General features: G+C 44.3%; 1 protein-coding gene across 1 annotated transcript in view; it reads right to left on the bottom strand.

The window, feature by feature from the left end:
* The window catches only part of PCF11 (PCF11 cleavage and polyadenylation factor subunit), a 587,359-nt gene that overhangs the window by 125,746 nt on the left and 442,631 nt on the right, over positions 1-18,982 (bottom strand). Inside the window, exon 15 of the mRNA XM_044072002.1 lies at positions 2,879-2,971. Coding sequence (XP_043927937.1) covers positions 2,879-2,971 — 93 coding nt within the window. The remainder of the gene's footprint in view (positions 1-2,878; positions 2,972-18,982) is intronic.

The following is an 18,982-nucleotide window of genomic DNA, read 5'->3' as shown; positions in this document are numbered from 1 at the left end:
AACATAATGACAAAACAAAGAAGTCTTCCCTGCTCTCTCTATCAGGACCAAGTGTCTCTCCCTTGCCCACTGAGTGGACCCAAACAGCTGCAGAGAATATGGCTTACACCCAAGCCCATTGTGGCTGTGGGTGCCACACAAGGAAGAGAGATAAACCACTGGCCACAGCAGTCACTTACCTGTGGCTGAGGCCAAATGCTAGCCTGCTGTGGTGGCAAAGGCTTTTTGCTTAACTTTGTTCTACAGGCTGGAAGAAGCTTAACTGTAGGACCAGATAGTTTGTTCTATGTTAGGTTAATAGATTAGTAATAGGCTAAGTGCCCTTGTGGGCCATTTTAAGCCTAGCCAATTACCCCATGTGAGAATCAAACCTTGCACCTTGTGTCTGCAAGAACACCTTAACCATTATGCCATTCTCCCACCCTTAAGGTCAAGTTGAAAATGGTACCTCTTCCCCAAGAAAAAGCAGCAGCAAAAGCTGGTAAAACTGTAAGCTACTTTTCACACAAAAACACAGTAAAAGCACTTTACAAGACTTTACAAGACTTTACCAGCTCCAAAAAAAATTAAAGACTTTATCCAAAGAAATAAATGGTTTTCAATTACTTTAAACAACTTTTAAACTGACAGAAAAAAAGTGTGATACAGTACTGTGATAGTCCATTAAAACCCAAACTCCTTGCTTAAAAACAGGAAAATGCTTTTTTTTTTTTTTTTTTTAATGAAGATTCCCTTTAGGCTTTTCCCCAAAGGGAACTTCTCTGCCCAGTAAAAAAAGAGCACAAGCAGACCGTCGATCTTCGAAAGCTTCAATGAAGCACACACTTATGCGGCAGGAAAGCTCTGAAGGGCTTAACATACAAACCTGTATTTTTAGTAAGCTCAGAAGCTGGAAGCTGGCCAGTTGTTAACATCCTCTTTTGGATATAACCCAACTGTAGCTAAGGCTACTGCAGCAGCAATCAACATGTACACCAACAGGCTTCAAACTGTCCTGACAGGTGGGACCATGGCCCATGATTACCTCTATCTCATCAATTCCAGGATCTTAACAAATGTAACATCTGGGGGGGGGGGGGGGGGACATGGGAGAGCTAACTATTCACAGGGCTCAGAGTGAACCGAGGCAGATTGTTTGAGGTTACCTGTTTTGCCCTGACCTTGGGACATGAACTCTTGAGGAGACTGGTGTCAACATCTCAAAGGTTAAGGAACCAGACACCAAAAAAAGGCAGGAAACAGATTGAGGATGTTGCCAAAGATCCAGCAGTCTGTCCTGAGAGTAAGTTGACAGAGGATCTTTGAATTAATTAGATATGAAAGGACTAGCCCAGCGGGAACAGCACCAGTTAAGAGAAAGAGAGAGAGATAAGCTCCAGGTGATGCCTTGGATTTGAAAGGGGACAGGCAACCTAACCGGCTGTTGATTATCAAGGGAGAAAAAGACACCAACCTCAATGTATCCTGAAAAGGTTCTCATCATATGCTTCCAGTTTTATATCAAGGCTAAGGTTCTCATCATATGCTTCCAATTTATATCAAGGGTACTTTTGAAAAACCTAAAAAACTAAGAAAGAATTTGTAGGCATCCTGGAGATGAAGCATATTTTTCTCTCCAAAGACTGCCTGCTAGCCTGATATTTTGGAGACTTGTCATAAATGATAGCTTCTGGAGCCAAAGAAGGGCCAGCATAATCCGCTTTTCTTTTTCTTGATTCTGCATCCCTGTCCTCCTCTGTTATTCCTTCTCCTTCCGGGATTTCTCTGCGGTGTGTTCCAGAGGAATACATTAACTTATTTTTACAGTCTGCTAAAGGGTGTGACTTGAAGGCCTTGCATACAGGACAATCTGCAGAAAAAAAAGTGTTCTGGCCAGATACAGCATACAGAAATAATGGGTATCCTGGGGTGGAATTTTATGGCTACATTTAGCACATTTTTCTGAAGGTCTTCTCAGGTTTTTCACATTTATCCATATCATCACTTCCAAGAAACAAAAAAAAAAAAAAAAAAAAAAAAAAAAAATCAGAGAATTAAACACAGTAAAGGCAGTAGCTCAAATATTTGAAGGGCAAAGCAGCAAAGTACCTAAGTACCAACTATAAAAAACCTATACCTACCTGTGTGTGTGTGTATATATATATATATATATATATATATATATATATATATATATATATATATATATATATACTACAGAAAGAAAGCAGAAGAGACCAATGCAAAAGATATTTTTAAATGAAAGAAATTTGCTAGGCCTCAATTCTACTAGACACACAGACTCAACCAAGAGCATTAAGGATAGCTAGTAAAAAAAATAATGTACACTATATAGCAACACAATCAAAACACTTGAGGGTAAAGTAACAGAATGAAATAAATTGTAAATAAGTCAGAGAACTTAGCTTGTTTAAAAGATCTGCCAGTATGCTGAAGGTGGCAAACAATATCTGAGCAGAACTGGAGACTGGGTGGGGTGGGGGCTATATTAAGGGAGAGAAAATCTTAAAGGAGTTTGTGGCCTGGAGCACTAACAAGGCCACATAATATCCCACAAGTATTTCTGTATCCTTCAGACAAACTGGATGAAAAGGATGCCATTACGTAAAAATTCTTGCTTTAAACTCAGCTGCCAAAGATCTTCACGATTCAACCAATACAGCTTAATCCCACCTATATGAAAACTGAAATCTCATTTTGGTTAACAAAAGTAGATGACTCAGATTTCAAAAAAGTCAAACGCAAAAACAGATAAACAATTACAAAGTCACAACTTAGTTATATGGCATTAGAATAATTCTGTAACTCTGGTTTAATTTGAAGGTTTATGAAAAAATTGCAAAAATATATTAAGCCAACAATAAAGTTATAAACGTACCTTTTCTTCTACACGGACTGCATTTTTTAAATGCCACTCCTCCTCCTCTTCATCCCAGTACTGTTCAAACTGCTCCTGGCAAATTTCACAGAACTAAAACAAAAAGAAATACAGCACTAAATAATGGTGCACTCTACTAGCTTAGCAATGCAAATACGCAACAGCACATTTTTAATTTTCTGTTTGCTAACTGTGACAACACTGATCCAAATAAGCCACTTTCAGCCTCAGCCCAGATTATTAAAATGACAAAAACAAACATTAAATTAAGAAAAATGTGCCATGTACACAGGTTCAATTACATAAGTAGATTCTACAATTAAACATTCTTTAAATGCCTACAGTTAATATTCATTTATGAACTGTGCGCTAACAATGTATACAATTTGTAGTTATTTATGGTAGAACAGCGAGTGTTCAGAAGAGGGGTTAAGTGAGAAGAGACTGTAAACGTGAAGGTTCTTTGGATAAAGAAGTGTGTTCTTATTTTTATTTTTTTAATTTCTCCAAATCTTTTGGGTTTCTAATACCATGACGGGAATGGACCCCATTCCTAAACCAAAGTATAATTAAAGTTCATGAAATTAGCAATGCTTCAATCTTTGCTCTTCGCAGCACCTGCAATGTGTCCAGTAATGACGACTCCTGCAATTCGTACAGAGTGACATGTATTGGTAACATATAAAAATAATCTACAGTCATATTTAGAGAAGACCTGGCATTCCTACTATTACTGGAACTGACAAATCCTGACATTTTATGCAAGGCACAGCAGTCACTGGGTGCAGCGATCTCAGTGATCAATTCTACTTTTGCCTTTTTTTCATGGACCACTATATCTGGTTTACTCACATCTGTCCTTTGAGCTGTTGGTAATGGGTGATCCCATGTGATATAGACTTCACTTTCTATGATGCTTTGTGGCTCATGTTTCCAGTGTTTTTCAGCTAATTCAATACATTAATGTTTGCACAATCCCCAGTGCAACAGTCACATTATTATTTCAATATACAGTCCTTCTGCCATGTCACAACCAGTAACATGGTGTCCAACAGTTTCCAATTCTGTTTTACAAAACCTACATTTGTCTGTTTCTCCAACATGTTCAATGGACTTTGTAAACCAACGTGTACATAAGTTCACTATCTTTGGCCGCCAATATTAATCTTTCATCCTTTGACTTGAATTCACCTCTCCTTAACCATTCCTGTGTTCGATCCTGATCAACATGAGGTTGCTCCAGGAGTTTTCTATACTTGTAACTATATTTATGCATTTTCCACATTTCTTGGCTTCTCATCTGATCATTTACCTTACATTCTTTTTTTTTTTGGCACATTTAGTTGCTGCTTGAATTTTACTACTTCGGGTTTAATTTCCACTTCCGCTTGATGCCGATGTGCTTCTGCTAGACTAAGCAGGGAAGCCAGCTTAGATTTATTCTCCTCACGTTTCAAAACTTTCAATGTTTGGGTCTTGTGAGGTCAGCAGATATGTATGCAGTCTCACGACTGCAGATCTATACATGCAATCAGTTTCAAGAAGGTCCATACCTCCTTCGGAACAGGGAATATATAATCTTGGCATGTACTGATTTTTACAAAGCATTTGATGAGCATGAAGCATCCTTTTTACCGTATTAGGACAGTGACATGTAAAGAATAGTTCTATAAGATCTTACCATAACCATAGATGTTCTTCTCTTCCATGTTGCAGTACTCTTAGTGTGAGATTCTCCGCCTTAGGCGACCCAAACGTCGGCTCCTACACAAAAGCTTAAGCCTGGCTGCTGTAGGTGTGTGGGATGTCTCACTCAGGACCATACACCAGGGACCTTAAATGCGACGTCTAAATACACATACCTCAGAACTTAATTGCCCAGTTGGACAGTCCGCCAAATGATGTCCACAAGAAGTGTGAAGTGTGATTTGCTGGCTAGTCTGATCATAGTCTAGGTGGTGCTCCAGGGTGCCTGCTAGACAGGCCAATAGGAATGAAGGGGGAGAGGTGGGGGGAAGGAATACTGCAATATGGAAGAGAAGGACATCTATGGTTATGGTAAGATTTTACATAACTATTCTACGTCCTTCAATTTCCATGTTGCAGTATTCTTAGCGTAGGAGACTGCCACATCTTAGGAAGAAGGAAGGGTGGAGATAGATGATTCCAGAAAGCCCTGTAGGATTGCCCTAGCAAATTTTGCTCTGGCTCTGGAGATGTGGTCCAATTTGTAGTGTCTGGTGAAGGTAAGTATAGAGGACCAGGTGGCCGTCTCCAGAATGGAGGCTGTGTCCAGGCCTTTGAGGAAGGCTTTGGAGGATGCTACGGCCCTGTTAGAGTGAGCCCTTACTCCCTGAAACAGGTCCTTAACCTGGTAGGAGTAGCAGAAGTGGATAGTTTTTCCTGATCCAGCAGGAAATGGTTTTGTTTGGAGAACTGCCTTGCCCAGGGCTCTGAAGTCGAAGGATACAAAAAGCTGGGTAGATTTTCTGATGGACTTAGTTTTGTCTAAATAAAACCTCAGATGCCTGTGCACGTCTAGGGAATGGAGTATCCTCTCACTGTCATTAGTGGGAGAGAGGCAGGTGAATGAACTGGTTTAAAGACAGTTTGTTGACCACTTTGGGCATGAAAGAAGTGTTGGTATGCAGGGTCATCCTGTTCTTGTGGAAAATAGTGCAGTGTGGGCAGGCCATGAGAGCTTGCAACTCTGACACCCTTCTAGCAGAATTAAGGTCCACCAGTAAAAATTTTACACGTGCACATTTGGAGTGTTACAGAGCTAGCTGGCTCAAATGGAGCCGGTGTGAGTTGTTCTAGGATAAAGTTTAAGTTCCAAGGCAATGGGGCAGGTTTTCTTGGTGGTCTGATGTGAAAGACCCATTTCAGGAACAATTTAACATCTAGCCTGGATAGTGGGGGGGGGGGGGTCTAGGGGTAAGCAGGCAGAGACTGCAGATAGGTGGACTTTCACTGAAGAGTATGAAAGGCCAGCCTTGATAAGTTCACACACAAGTTAGGACTAGAGGAACATCTGCTAGAAAGGGATTCTTAAGATTTTTGAGACACCATTTGGAGAATCTTTCCCATTTTGAAATGTAGGATCTCCTTGGACTAGGTTTCCTGGCCTCCCTCAGGACTGAAAGCACGCTCTCAGAGTAGTGGTGTCTGAAGGGAATTAAGTTTATCACCCATAGTGTTAGGCATAACATCTGAAGGCAAGGATGATGGAGTGTTCCCTTCTGCTGTGCGAGTAGGTCCACCCTGTGGGGTAACTTGTGGTGATTGCTCTTGGCGATAGACAGTAGGGGGAACCAATGCTGCCTTGGCCAGTAGGGAGTCACCAGCAAGATTTTTGATTTGTCCTTCCTGATCTTCAAGGAGGACTTTTGGAATCAGAGAGAAGGGGGGAAATGCATATAGAAACCATCCCTTCCTTGAAATGTTAAAGGTGTCCACCCTCCAGGTTAGTGGGGAGTGGTCCTTGGTGCAGAATTTTTTCAACTGTCTGTTCTGGGGGGAGGCAAACAAATCGACTTGAGGCGTGCCCCACTGGTGGAGAATGTCTAGAAACACTTCCATGTTCAACATTCACTCGTGATGTAGAGAGGATGATCTGCTGCGAACATCTGTCTGCCTGCTGATCGTCTTGGGATGGGATGTAGGTTGCCTGCAGAGATCAGTTGTTCCTGGAAACTAGGTCCCAAACCTGTACTGCTATTCTGCATAAGAGATAGGACTTGGTCCCTCGTTTGTTGAGGTACCACACGACTGTGGTATTGTCTGTAAAAATTTGAAGGGGACCTGGCTGCAGGACTGGGAGAAAGGCTTTCAGGGCCAAAAGGACTGCTGTCATCTCCCTCACACTGATACCTTTTTTTCCTGGAGGGCAGTGTGCCAGTTCTCCTGCACACTGAGACCCTTCATGGTAGTCCCCCAGCCCAAGTCCGATGCGTCTGTGTGCATGTACTAAGCTGGTGTGGGTGGTGGGAGGTGAAGTCGAAGGCCTGAGTTCTTTTGAACTTCTTGTATCCACCACCTTAATTCTGATTTGAGGCAGGGTAAGAATGGGATCTGAAATTCTAGAGGGTGGTTGTGTTGGGACACACATTCTTCAAATACCACTGCAATTTTCTCATATGCATCATGGCTAAAGGCATCAAAGGAATGGTGGCTGCCATAAGGCCAAGAACCCATAGGAATTGTCTTGCTGAGAGCTGTATCTGGATCAGGTCCTGAAGCGGGCAGTAAGGGAGATAACTTTGTCCTGAGGGAGGAATGCCTGCAACAGGTCTGTTCTGATCCTGCATCCCAGAAAGATTTTGTCCTGCTGTGGGGTTAGGGATGGACTTAGGGAGGTTGAGGGTGAACCCCAAGCGCCTTGTAGCAGGGACATGGTAAACTGCAGTTGTTTTTTTAGGGTGTCCTCTTTTTCTGCAAGAATGAGGAGGTTGCCTAGGTAGGGGTAAATTTGAACACCTTTGTTTCTGCAATAGGCTATTGCTGGGACCAGCCATTTTGAGAATATCCTGGGTACAGTAGATAAACCAAAGGGCAAGGCTGTAAATTGAAAGTGAGAACTGGGCCCATAAAATGTAGGTAATTTCTGCAAGAGGGTTTTATGGGGGATGTGGAGGTAGGCCTCGAGATCTAGCGTGGCAATGAATGCCTGGGGGAAGAGTCTGGAGAGAGAAAGTACAGTTTTGTACCTACCATAAATGTAGATGTTCGAGTGTACACCCTGCTGCAGTCATCACACTTGGGTTATCCTGTCGTCAGGCGGTCCCGCAGTCGGCTGGAATTCCAAAGTCTTGGTCCAGCGTCGGTTGCTGTCACTTCTTCCCTGACGTCAGTGCGCCAGGGGTATATATAATGCAACCAATGCCATTTTCTTCAGTTTTTCTTGCCCCAGATGTCAGGTGCCCCCAAAAAGGTGGTCAGTAATTAGTACCAAATTGAGTAAACTTGCACAAACACAAAATCCCTTCAGCTATAAGCAAATACATCAGGAAGGTATAGAAGAGATTTAGCCAGAAGGTCAGAGGGGATGGAGGGAGGGTAACCTGGACTGCAGCAGAGTGTACACTCGAACATCTACATTTATGGTAGGTACAAAACTGTACTATGTTCATCGTGTTACCCTGCTGCAGTCATCACACTTGGGATGAATCCCAAAGCTAAGGATGGGTGGAGGTATCATAGAGGGTTAGAGTAGGCTAGAAGGCCCTGCAGAACTGCAGTGGCGAAGCCCGCCCTGGTCTTAGAGTAAAGTGGTAAGTGATCGTGTTTGGTGAAGGTGTGTACTGAACTCCAAGTTGCAGCTTCCAAAATCTCCTTGGTTGGAACCCCCCTGAGAAAGGCTATAGAAGTAGCTGTTGCCCTGGTAGAGTGGGGCCTAATGGTAGCAGGAACTGGTTTTCCATGATGGGTATAGCAAAAACGTATGCAATGACCTATCCATTTGGAAATGGTTTGCTTTGATATAGCCTTCCCTTGAGAAGCTGTAGCATAGGACACAGAGCTGGTCAGACTTTCTGAAAGCCTTAGTTTTGTCCAAGTAGTAACGAAGTTGCCTGTGAATGTCCAAGGAATGCAGGAGTCTCTCACCTTTGTTCTGTGGATTTGGGAAGAAGGTGGTAAGTGGATTGTTTGATTTAAAGCCACACTGGAAACCACCTTAGGCATAAAGGAAGGATTAGTTCGTAGAGAAACTCTGTCATGATGAAAAATGAGGAAAGGTTCCACTGCCATTAGTGCCTATAGTTCTGAGACTCCTAGCTGAAGATATTGCTAGCAGCAGGGCAGTCTTCCATGATAGGAACTGAAGATCTGCAGAGAAAGCTGGTTCAAAGGGAGGTAGCATTAACAAAATTGAGGTCCCATGTTGGTGTAGGTGCTCTCCTGGGTGGTCTAATGTTTTTTGCCCCTCTGAGGAACTGCCTTAGAAGTGGATGCGAAAATAAGAGTGGATCCGTGTTGTAGTGGACCGAAATAGCTGAAGCATGGATTTTAATGGAGGAGAAAGAAAGTCCTTTGTGCAACATCTCAGTTAAATACTGTAGAATGTGAGGCTGAACTGTGCCTTGGCCTTTAGCTTGGTTCCAGGCACAAAACCTTTTCCATTTGTCCGAATAAGCCTTCTTGGTGCTTGGCCTCCTAGCTTCCAGAATAACATCCATAACTGCTTGGGAGAGAGGAGCTGGCTGGATGCTTAGTTGATTTGCCATGCAGCCAGATTTAAGGTTTTGAGCTGGCTGTGAAGAATCTGATTGTTTTGTTGTGTGAGTAAATGGGAAATTTGTGGTAATATCCATGGTGGGCCGTGGGCCATATTCCTCAATAGCGGGTACCAGTGCTGGCGTGGTCAGTCTGTGGCTATGAGAATCAGTCGTGGTCTCTCCTTTTTGACTTTCAGTAGTACCTTTGTGAGGAGAGGCAATGAAGGGAAGGCATATACTGTCAGGTTTTTCCAACTGAAAGAGTGCGTCCACTTTCCAAGCTTGATGGTGAAGTGCCCTTGTACAAAATTTTGTTAGTTGATAGTTTTGAGGGCTGGCAAACAGGTCTATGTCTGGAAGGCCCCATTTTTGAGTTATCATTGTAAATACTTGTGAATCTAGTTTCCACTCGTGGGGATCCATGATGTTTCTGCCGAGGTCGTCTGCCAATGTATTCTTCTGTCCTGGCAGGAATTGAGCTTGTAACTGAACTTGGTAAGCCAGAGCTGTGTTCCATAAGGTCATTGCTTGCCTGCACAGAGGGTAGGAGTGAGTACCCCCCTTGTTTGTTTATGTACCACATTACTGTGGTGTTGTCCGTCTTTATTGTCAGTTGTCCTGGATGTAATAGATCCTTGAAGGCTGTCGGAGCTTTTACAGCTAGCATCTCTTTTTGATTGATGTGCAGATTCCTTTGATCTGCAGTCCATACGCCTTGAACGCACTGTCCTGCCATGTGAGCCCCCCAGGAGTAATCTGATGCATCTGTTGTGATAGTTTGCCTGGCTGGGGGCAAGGTGAAAGGCTGACCCTTGTTGAGGTGACATGCCTGTGACCACCATAGAAATTCCTGTTGTAGACAGGGAATGAGAGATATCATTGTGTCCAGTGGCCGTGTTGAGACCATACGCTTTTTAGGTACCACTGTAATTTCCTCATATGCAGCTTTGCAAATGGTATTAGCAGTATGCAAGATGCCATGAAGCCCAAGGCCTGCAGAATTTTTCTTGCAGTTAATTGGGCCATTGTTGCCATTGTTTTGAAATATTGAGTCAGTTGCAGTTTGTCTGGCGTCAGATAAGCCGTCTGGGCCGTTGTATTCAAGCTGGCACCCAGGAATGTCATATTTCGTGAGGGTATTAGTTTTGACTTCTTTTCGTTTACTGTGTACCCCAGGCAATTTAGTAGATGTGTCACAAAAGTCAGATGATGTAATAGAATGTCCTTGCTTTCTGCTTGGATGAGGCAGTCATCCAGGTATGGGTATATTTGAATTCCTCTGTCTGCAGTATGCAATTACTGGTGCCAGGCATTTTGTGAAGACTCTGGGCGCAGTAGATAAGCCAAAGGGCAGTGCAGAGAATTGGTAATGGGTTGAACCTGCAATGAAACGAAGGTATCTTCTGCAACTTTGTCTGATAGGGACATGCAGGTATGCCTCCTTGAGGTCCAACGTTACTAGCCATGCTTCCTTGCCCAACATGGGAAGAAGCTGCTGTAGTGTTAGCATCTTGAATTTGGGTACTTGTAAGTGTATAGAATTGAAAGGTCCAGAATTTGTCTCCAGGCATTGTTCTTTCTGGGCACTAGAAAGAGTCTTTAGTAAAATCCTTGACCTTGCTCTCGAGTAGGTACCAGTTGAATGGCTCTCATGTCCATGAGAGCTGTAATTTGTTTTTGTGCCTCTGCCCATTGATTTTGTGGCAGGTTTGGCATTCCTCTTTTCATTGGCAAGGTGTGAAAATGGAATCTGTAGCCTCGTAAAATTATGTCTAGGACCCATTTGTCCTTTGTGACAATGTGCCAGTTGTCTGAAAAAAGTGCGAGTTTTCCTCCCAAGGGAGCTGCCAAGAGAGTGCTTGGCCAGATGAGGTGAAAGTCATTGAGTTTGCCTTCTGGTAGACTGGGACCTGTCTTCTCCTCCCTTCTGTGTTATAGTGCTCCATTGGCGAGGTCTGTACTGGGCTTGTGGTTGTCCTCTGCCCCTTGGGCGTCTGTATTTACCCCTCTGTGGTCTTTCAGTAGCTGGAAAGGACCGATTTTTTGTTGGCCAGTTTCTGCTGAAGCGAGGGGGCTGTACCTGTAGGAACTCTGACTGTCTGCATAGATTTTGCCTTATTCTCCATTTTCTTCAAGACTTCTGCTATAACTCCAAAAAGAACATCCTGCTGTAAGGGAGCATCTAGAAGTTTTGCTTTAACATGATCAGGTAGAGTTTGTTCCTTTAACCAAGCATGCCTATGTGTAACAGACCCAGTGACAGCTGCTCTGCAGGAGGCCTCCAAAGACTCAAACCCACATTGTAAGGTATGTTTGCCCACCTGTTCAGTGGCATGCAACAGATCCTGCATTTCTTTTAATTCAGATTGTTGAGGGAGAGTGGTTATTCTTTGCTTTAACTGAGAGATTAGAAATTGCTGATACTTAAGCATGTGAAATTGGCAATTTAGTGCCCTCATAGCTAGGGTTGCTGAGGTGTAAACTTTTTTCCCCCCACCTGTCTAGTGCTCTGGAATTCCTCTCAGAAGGCACAGGATTTTTAGCCATAGAAGCCTTAGCCCCCTTGGGACCCTGGGAGATTGTGTCTGGGTCAGCAACAGGGCTTTTGTAAAGAAATTTGTGGGAATCAGGCACTCTATAATATCTGTCAGGCTTAACAGCAGGAGGTAGAGAAGCAGGGTTAAAACTGGATTCTAAGTAAACATCATCCACAATGTCAAACTGGTGGGATGGCAAGTGGTCTGTGTTGGGGGAGTAAAAGAAACTCTCTGAGCCTTTTCTTCTTGTCAGAGTAGTCCTGACCTTCCCAGTGAAAATGGTCCCTCAGTGTGTAAAGTTTCCACAAAGGAGTAGTCTTCAGGGGGAGAAGCTGAGGGAATGGAATCCTCAGCATCAGAATCTTCATAAGGGGAGAAGGAGTAATCTTGGTCCTCAGAAGAGTCTGAAGAAATGGACACTTGTTCAGAGGATGCATAATCTTCCTCTTGTCTAGGTCTTTTGTCAGGAGGGGGCTGGGAACCCCTGATTAAACTGATCAAATCTTCAGCCATTTTGAGCATCTGCTTCTTAGGCATGGGGCCTTGAACAGGGGACTGAAGTGCAGTCTTTTTAGATTTAATAGAAGTCTTCGTCTTAGAAAACGTTTTAATGGTGAGCGTCGGTCTGAAAACGCCTTCAGAAACCGATGGCGTTTCTGCAACACCAACATCTTTTTCAGCAATGTCGTCGGTAGAGCCTGAACTAAATGGCTGCGTCGGCCTGGTACATTCCGTCAAAATTTCCGAAGCGGTCTCGGGTTCCAAATCTACAGTAATTAGGGGCTGCGTCGGTGCCTCACTGAGGACTGGAGAACCGGAGACCGGACCAGCCGAGGCCTCGGAATCTGGCTTAGGACTGGGCTGTCTGTCCTTATCCTTGCGTTTTTTTGTGTACGCCGGTAGTCGGTTGCTCCGACGGCATGGTGTAGTTAAATTTCCTACCGAAGTAGTGTTGTGCGAAATCAAAGTGTCTTTTAATAGTACGCTTATTAAACCTAGCACAAAAACGACAATTAGTGACGTTGTGGTCTGGGCCTAGGCAAGGTATGCAATAAGAATGAAAATCCTTATGAGGCATTTGCTTCCCACAAGAAATACAATTGTTAAATTTTTCTGACATCGGACTGAGGCAAGAAAAGTTTCCCCAACGGGGTACTTAGCTTTATAGAAGACTTCGGTCTGAAATTCGAATTCGAAAATCTCAGTAATCGGCCGACCGGCACTTGCGAACTGCTTCTGCTTCGGGCACTGTGCGGCAAGAAAGACTGAAGAAAATGGCGCCGGTTGCATTATATATACCCCTGGCGCACTGACGTCAGGGAAGAAGTGACAGCAACCGACGCCGGACCAAGACTTTGGAATTCCAGCTGACTGCAGGACCGCCTGACGACAGGATAACCCAAGTGTGATGACTGCAGCAGGGTAACACGATGAACATCATTCTGAAAGATGGAACTCTTAGGAAGAGGTTTAGAAAAGGACAGATCCAGAATTGGCCTCCAAGGGCTGTCCTTTTTTTGGTACCAGAAATAACCGTGAGTAAAAAATCTTTTCCTTCTTGTCCTGAAGGGACGGGTTCTATAGTTCCATGGTTCAGAAGATCCTGTAGGATCTGGGGAATACTGTGTAGTTGATTCTAGGGTGGGGATGGAATTTCCATTGCAGGTGCTCTCTCTTTCCAAGAGAGGAAATATCCCTCTTCTACTATTGCCAGAACCCAGCAGTCTGTGGTGATAGTTTTCCAAAGGGTTAGGCAGTGGGAGAGGCAGGCTGACAAGGGGAGGTGGACAGGCGTCATGCACTGTTGGAGACATTTCTGTCATGAAAGAGCTGTCTTTGGGTAGGTTGAGAGGGAGCTGGTTTGGAAGTGGTCCATCTCCTGTCTCGTTTTCTATGTCTGGAAAAGGAAGGAGTAGCAGAGGAGGGGGGTCTTCATGACAAAGGTAGTCCTGACTGAGTAATTCCTGTAGTATTTAGGAATGGGGATACCAGAAGGTGCTTTACATCTTGAAGCTCCTTGCTTTTCTCCTGAAGGTTTTTAAAGAGTTCTGCAGACTATTTCCCAAACAGGAGGTTGAAGGCGAAGTCAAGAATATCTGCGTAGCACTGATGCAGAAGCAGCAGACCTTGCAGAGGCCTCTGCTGCATCATAACTGCATCTAATCGAATGTCTGGCTACTTGAGAAGCCAGGGACAGTTTTGATGGTACCTCTGCCTTGTTAAGGGAGTCCGGCAAGGACAGGAGAGTAGAGGCTTGAGATACTAAGTTCAGGGCATATTTTATATGGGTTTGGTAGTTGATAGCTCTGAAGATTAGGGTGGAGGTATAAACCATCTTGCCTATCCTGTCCATATTCTTACAGCCCTTGTCAGTAGGTAAAAGGGACGAGGAGGGTATTAATATAGACTGCTTGTCAGGGGATACAGCAAGCACTGCCATGTCTGCCAAGGGGGGGGTTTCATCAGGAATTTCTGTTCATCACGCACCTTGGAGAAATGGTCAGGTCTCTCAGGAGCAGGTGGCTGTGAATCAGAATTTTTTTGATGCTGAAGAAAATGCATCCAGATAAGTGGGTAAAACTGGTGGGATGGCAGATGGAGAGGGAGATTCTACTTATAGTAATTCAAAATATCTCTTGAGTTTCAGTCATTTAGGAAGCATCCCATTTGAAATATTCTTTCATTTTGGTGATGGTCTCCCCAAAGGTAATGTCCTCTGGAGGAGAGGACCCTTCTATGGATTCCTCATCAGGGGAACAGTATTCCAGTGGAGAAGCAATCTGTGATAAGTGAATGACTCATCGGATGAGGAGGAGTAAACCTCCTCTTCTCCTACATGACAACTGGGAAGATGGGTTGAAGTAGCTGAAGCAGGCCTAGGGCTGACAACAGGGATGGCGGAGGGTGAAGAGGCCGGGGGCCCAAGGGCCATGAAGGCCTGCATCAAGGATTGAGTGAAGGATTGCCAGTCAGGTAATCCCTCAGCAGAGGGAGACAGATGCTTGTTTTTCCGTTTCCTTTTCAGAGTAATCCTGGGAGAAGGCCTAGTTTTTCAGGGGCTGTTGTTGGAACTGGGGCTTCAGGTTCTGGCATCCCAGACAGGCATCCGGTGATGCCGGCTCCCCCTTGACATCGGTTACTTCAGAAGCGGCTTCCTCTAGGAGAGTCGAAGTAGATGGCTCTAGCAAACATCCCTCAGCTCCTAAATCGGAAGCTGGCAGGGTAGTAGTAGGCAGTGACAATTTGACCTTTTTGCGTGGAGGCTCCGCCTGGGTGGCCGACTCCATCCTGCGCATTCATTTCTTTAGCCTCTGGTTTTCTAGGTAAAGATTAAAGACAGCCAGATGGCTTCCGAATGTCTTTGGGACGAATGCCTGGCAAATTAGACATGAGGTATGGTCGTGTTCCCAGCCTAGACAAAAAGAAAAAAAAAACGCAATGGTTGCGCGAGTCTTTATAAAGAATCTGACACCTGCATTGGCATTTACCCTTCTTAGAGGACATTGGCTAAAGGGGGGGGGGGGGGGCAGTAAACCAAGCTCAAGCAACAGCTAAAAACAAAATCCCCAACGGGGTACTTAGCTTTAGACATCTTGATAGCACAGCAGAAACGAGAGCAATCTGATATTTGACTGCGGCTGAAAAGTTCTGAGGTCTGTGCATGCAGACATCACATTTAAGGTCCCTGGTTTATGGCCCTGCATGTGATGTCCCACGCACCTAGAGCAACCAGGCTTAAGCTTTTGTACAGGAGCCGATGTCCGAATCGCCTGAGGCGGAGAAGGACATTGTAATTTGCGTTTTTTTTTCTTACAAAGCATATACAAGACCTCTTTATGCAGACTTTTTTTAGTTGAATATGGAATTCTTGGAAGAACACTGATCAGAGTTTTCACTGGGAAGGATTACCATATATGAGGTGCCACTGTTGAAAGTGGCGAGTACTTTGGAGATTATCCCTAGAGTTAACAGTAGGCAGGAGAGGATCATGTGACTGACATCTCAAATCCTGTGCGTGTATTTTCGGCTAATCTCCTGGCAAAAGAGAAGACCACTGGATTTAGTTTCTAGGCAAGGGACTGTAGAAGTGAAGTGCACCTTTGTCTCATCGGTAACCATTTTGCTTCTGCAAGGACAATGCAATGGTGATCTTTTAGGAGTCCAGGCTAATAAATGCACAGATATTACCACATGGTGTTTGCAAAGAGCCAAGCCCCCCCCCCCAAAAGTGTAGAGTGCCAGGAGAACCCCTTTACAGACTGTAGCTCTGCAGAATCTGCTCACAATAAAAAAATAAATCTTTGAATGCATTGCTAAAGCATTAAAATGATCATATTTCAATAAAGGTTGTTTCACAGATTCTAACTCTACATTCACTCTCAACCTTCCTAAACCACAAACACCTCCTAGATGAAGTACACAACAAAATACCCTCAACAGCCCTAAATGTACTCTTTCAAAACAACACCCACATCAACACACAGAGCTACATCTCATGGAGCCTCTACCTCTAAGCCCAGAAGGCAAGCCACCACACAATCCAACATTCTAGTCATTGGAGACTCCCATCCTGAGGCACACCGATGTCCCCCTCACCAGGCTGAGTAAGTAGAAAGTCATGATCAGTTGCTTATCAGGGCTAGGATCCACCACATTACGCAGGCACTCAGGTCACTGGACCACAATTACCAATATGACTCAGTCATAGTCCATGTGGGATTAAATGACCCAAAGCGAACCTCCCTAGACTATATGAAGAGAGACATCACGGAATGTGCATCTCAGGCAGGTATGAGCCTAGCACCGAGCAGCATTTTTACCCTCTCCAAGGATGATGCCACAACACGAACAAAAGATGATTGACTTTAACTGGCTTACTTTCTGGTGTCATTCTAAGGGGGCAATATTTGTCAGCATGGAAGGAGATGGTCAAAGCAGCCGCGGCGGGTTCTCCTGTTCAATTCTCGGCTGGCGCGTCTTCTGTGTGGAGTCAGCATGTCCTCCCCACGGTCGAGTGGCTTTCGAAAGACATGCGTGAAATGGGCGTATCTTCGTTGAAGACTGGGCATCGAGTTGGCACACCACCACCGTAAAAATCTACTGCCAATCATTAGCGGACCGGATTTACGCTGTGGTGACCCCTAACCGGGAAAAGCCAAAAGAAAAGGATATGGTCAACAGACCATGCTTGCTTTGCCAAGAATGGTCTGCACCTCTCCCCTCTAGGCTTTCGAATATTAGCTAAAACATTGTCTTCCTCCATAGTGCCTTTTCTAGGCAATGCCAAACTGAAAGCACTTCTGACAGCAAATCAAAACCAAGAAACTCCTCAATGCTAGGAGTCTAAACAAAAAATCTCCACTCCCTAGAAGCTCTCTCTCTTCCGTAGAGAATGTGGACATTTGTGTGGTCACTGAAACATGGTTTAAACCCATGGAGAGCACACCAACAGTGCTGAGTTATGCCTTCCACGCATTTAGGCCAGCTACTTCACAGGCAGGGACTAAAGGTGGAGGTGTCTGTTTACAAAGATAAACATACCACAAGGCTGGTCAAACAGGACAATACACTTGAGCTACTCCATGTTCAAATCAAAATAGGCAAAATCCAATACCACTTCCTTGCAAGCTATAGACCCCCCCTCTATGACCCAGGAAACCCATACCATGTATTTAAACTTATTAGAAACACTAACATCCAACCCAACACCATATTCATGGGTGACTACCCCATTTATTAACTGGGAATCCTATACAACACCAAACGTACATGCACAGAGATTTCTGGATTTTTGTAAACACAAAGACCATGGACCAAACAGTCAACACACCAACAAGGGGTGCAACCATACTTGATCTGGACCTCACTAACATGGGAAAGTGCTGCACACCCCCTCCTGTATTGTCTTCCCTGGTAAGGTCAGAGCAGAAAAATGGTCTCCTTTGAAGTAAAAATAAAACCTGGACCCCCAGCTAAACCTGGAATATTCAGAAACTATTCTAAGGATAACCTCCTGCTATTAAGTGAGAACCTGGCAAAAGTTCAGGCCCCCATAAACCCTGAGAACACTGCTGCCTACACAGAACTGTTCAAAGAAACCCTGTACAAGCATGTTAACAGCTTCACAGAGGCAGCTGTACCTACCAGGAAAGAGGACAGAACAAAAAACAAACCACCCTGGTGGAACCACAAAATCAACAGGCTGTATAACAGAAGGAAGAAAATCATGGTAAAAAATAAGAGGTACAGCACCCAGCAGGATAAAAGCAGTCTCAAACTAAGCAAACTCCTCAGAGGACAAAAAGTCTATCAAAGCCAAATTTGAAGTAAGTTTGGCCTCCCAGGTCAAAGACACCCACAAAGTTAGCTATGTCCGCAACCTCAAAGGCAATACATAGTTGTGTGCAGAGCTCGTTGTAAATGGAGCCACCTATACTAAGCCAGAAGACAAAGCAAACCTGGCTGATAAATTCAGCTCCAACTTTACCCCCCCCCATCCTTGCTTCAGGAAATGTCGAATACAACTCCCCCTACAATCATTAGGGAACAGGTCCTTAATGCTCTATCCCAGACCAAGAACACTACATCAGTGGACCCAGACAATATCCCATGATGCCTTCTAAATAGCATGAAACATGACCTATCAGGGCCTCTGGAACTAAATGTAGCCTCCAAACAGGTTTTGTGCCTCATGAATGGAGAAAGGCAACAGTCATCCCTCTGCACAAAGGTGGGCCATCCACAGACCCTGGAAACTACAGATCCACAGGTCTCACTAGTCTTGTATGCAAAGAATTATCATGGAGATGATCAAAGAAAGGGATACAGTAAACCTCCAGACACTGGACCCAATGCAGTTTGGTTTCGTCAAGGAGAGAACATGCCTACTTAACCTGGTGGATGACTGAGAATGTCACCAAAGCAATGGATGAGGGAAAAATTGTTCACACTGCCTTTTACCTGGAAAAGGCATTTGACAATACCCCAAACTCAGGCATTGCTGACAAACTCAAGATGTTGGGTACAAATCCATACATCCCCCAGACAGACAACTGGCTCACAGACAGGACCCAGGAGGTTAGAACTTGGGGAATCCACCTCTACAAAGAGGCCAGTCACAGATTGAGTCCCTCAGGGATCAGTCCTTGGACCGCTCCTTTTTTACATTTACTTCTCAGAAGTCAAGGCCAATGTCAGTGGTCTCTGGCTGACTAAATTTGCAGATGATTGCAAATTAGGAGCAGTCATTGAATCTCACACTGACACAAATGTTCTCCAAAAGGGGCTGACACAAACTGGTGTCACAGCCATGGACTAAACTAAATGCCAAGAAATGCATATCAGTATCC

This window comes from Protopterus annectens, chromosome 5.part0, assembly GCF_019279795.1.
Source record: "Protopterus annectens isolate FY-2018-M chromosome 5.part0, PAN1.0, whole genome shotgun sequence".
NCBI lineage: Eukaryota > Metazoa > Chordata > Ceratodontiformes > Protopteridae > Protopterus > Protopterus annectens.
Note: the sequence above shows the minus strand (reverse complement) of the source record. Positions and strands in the feature narration are given on the sequence as shown.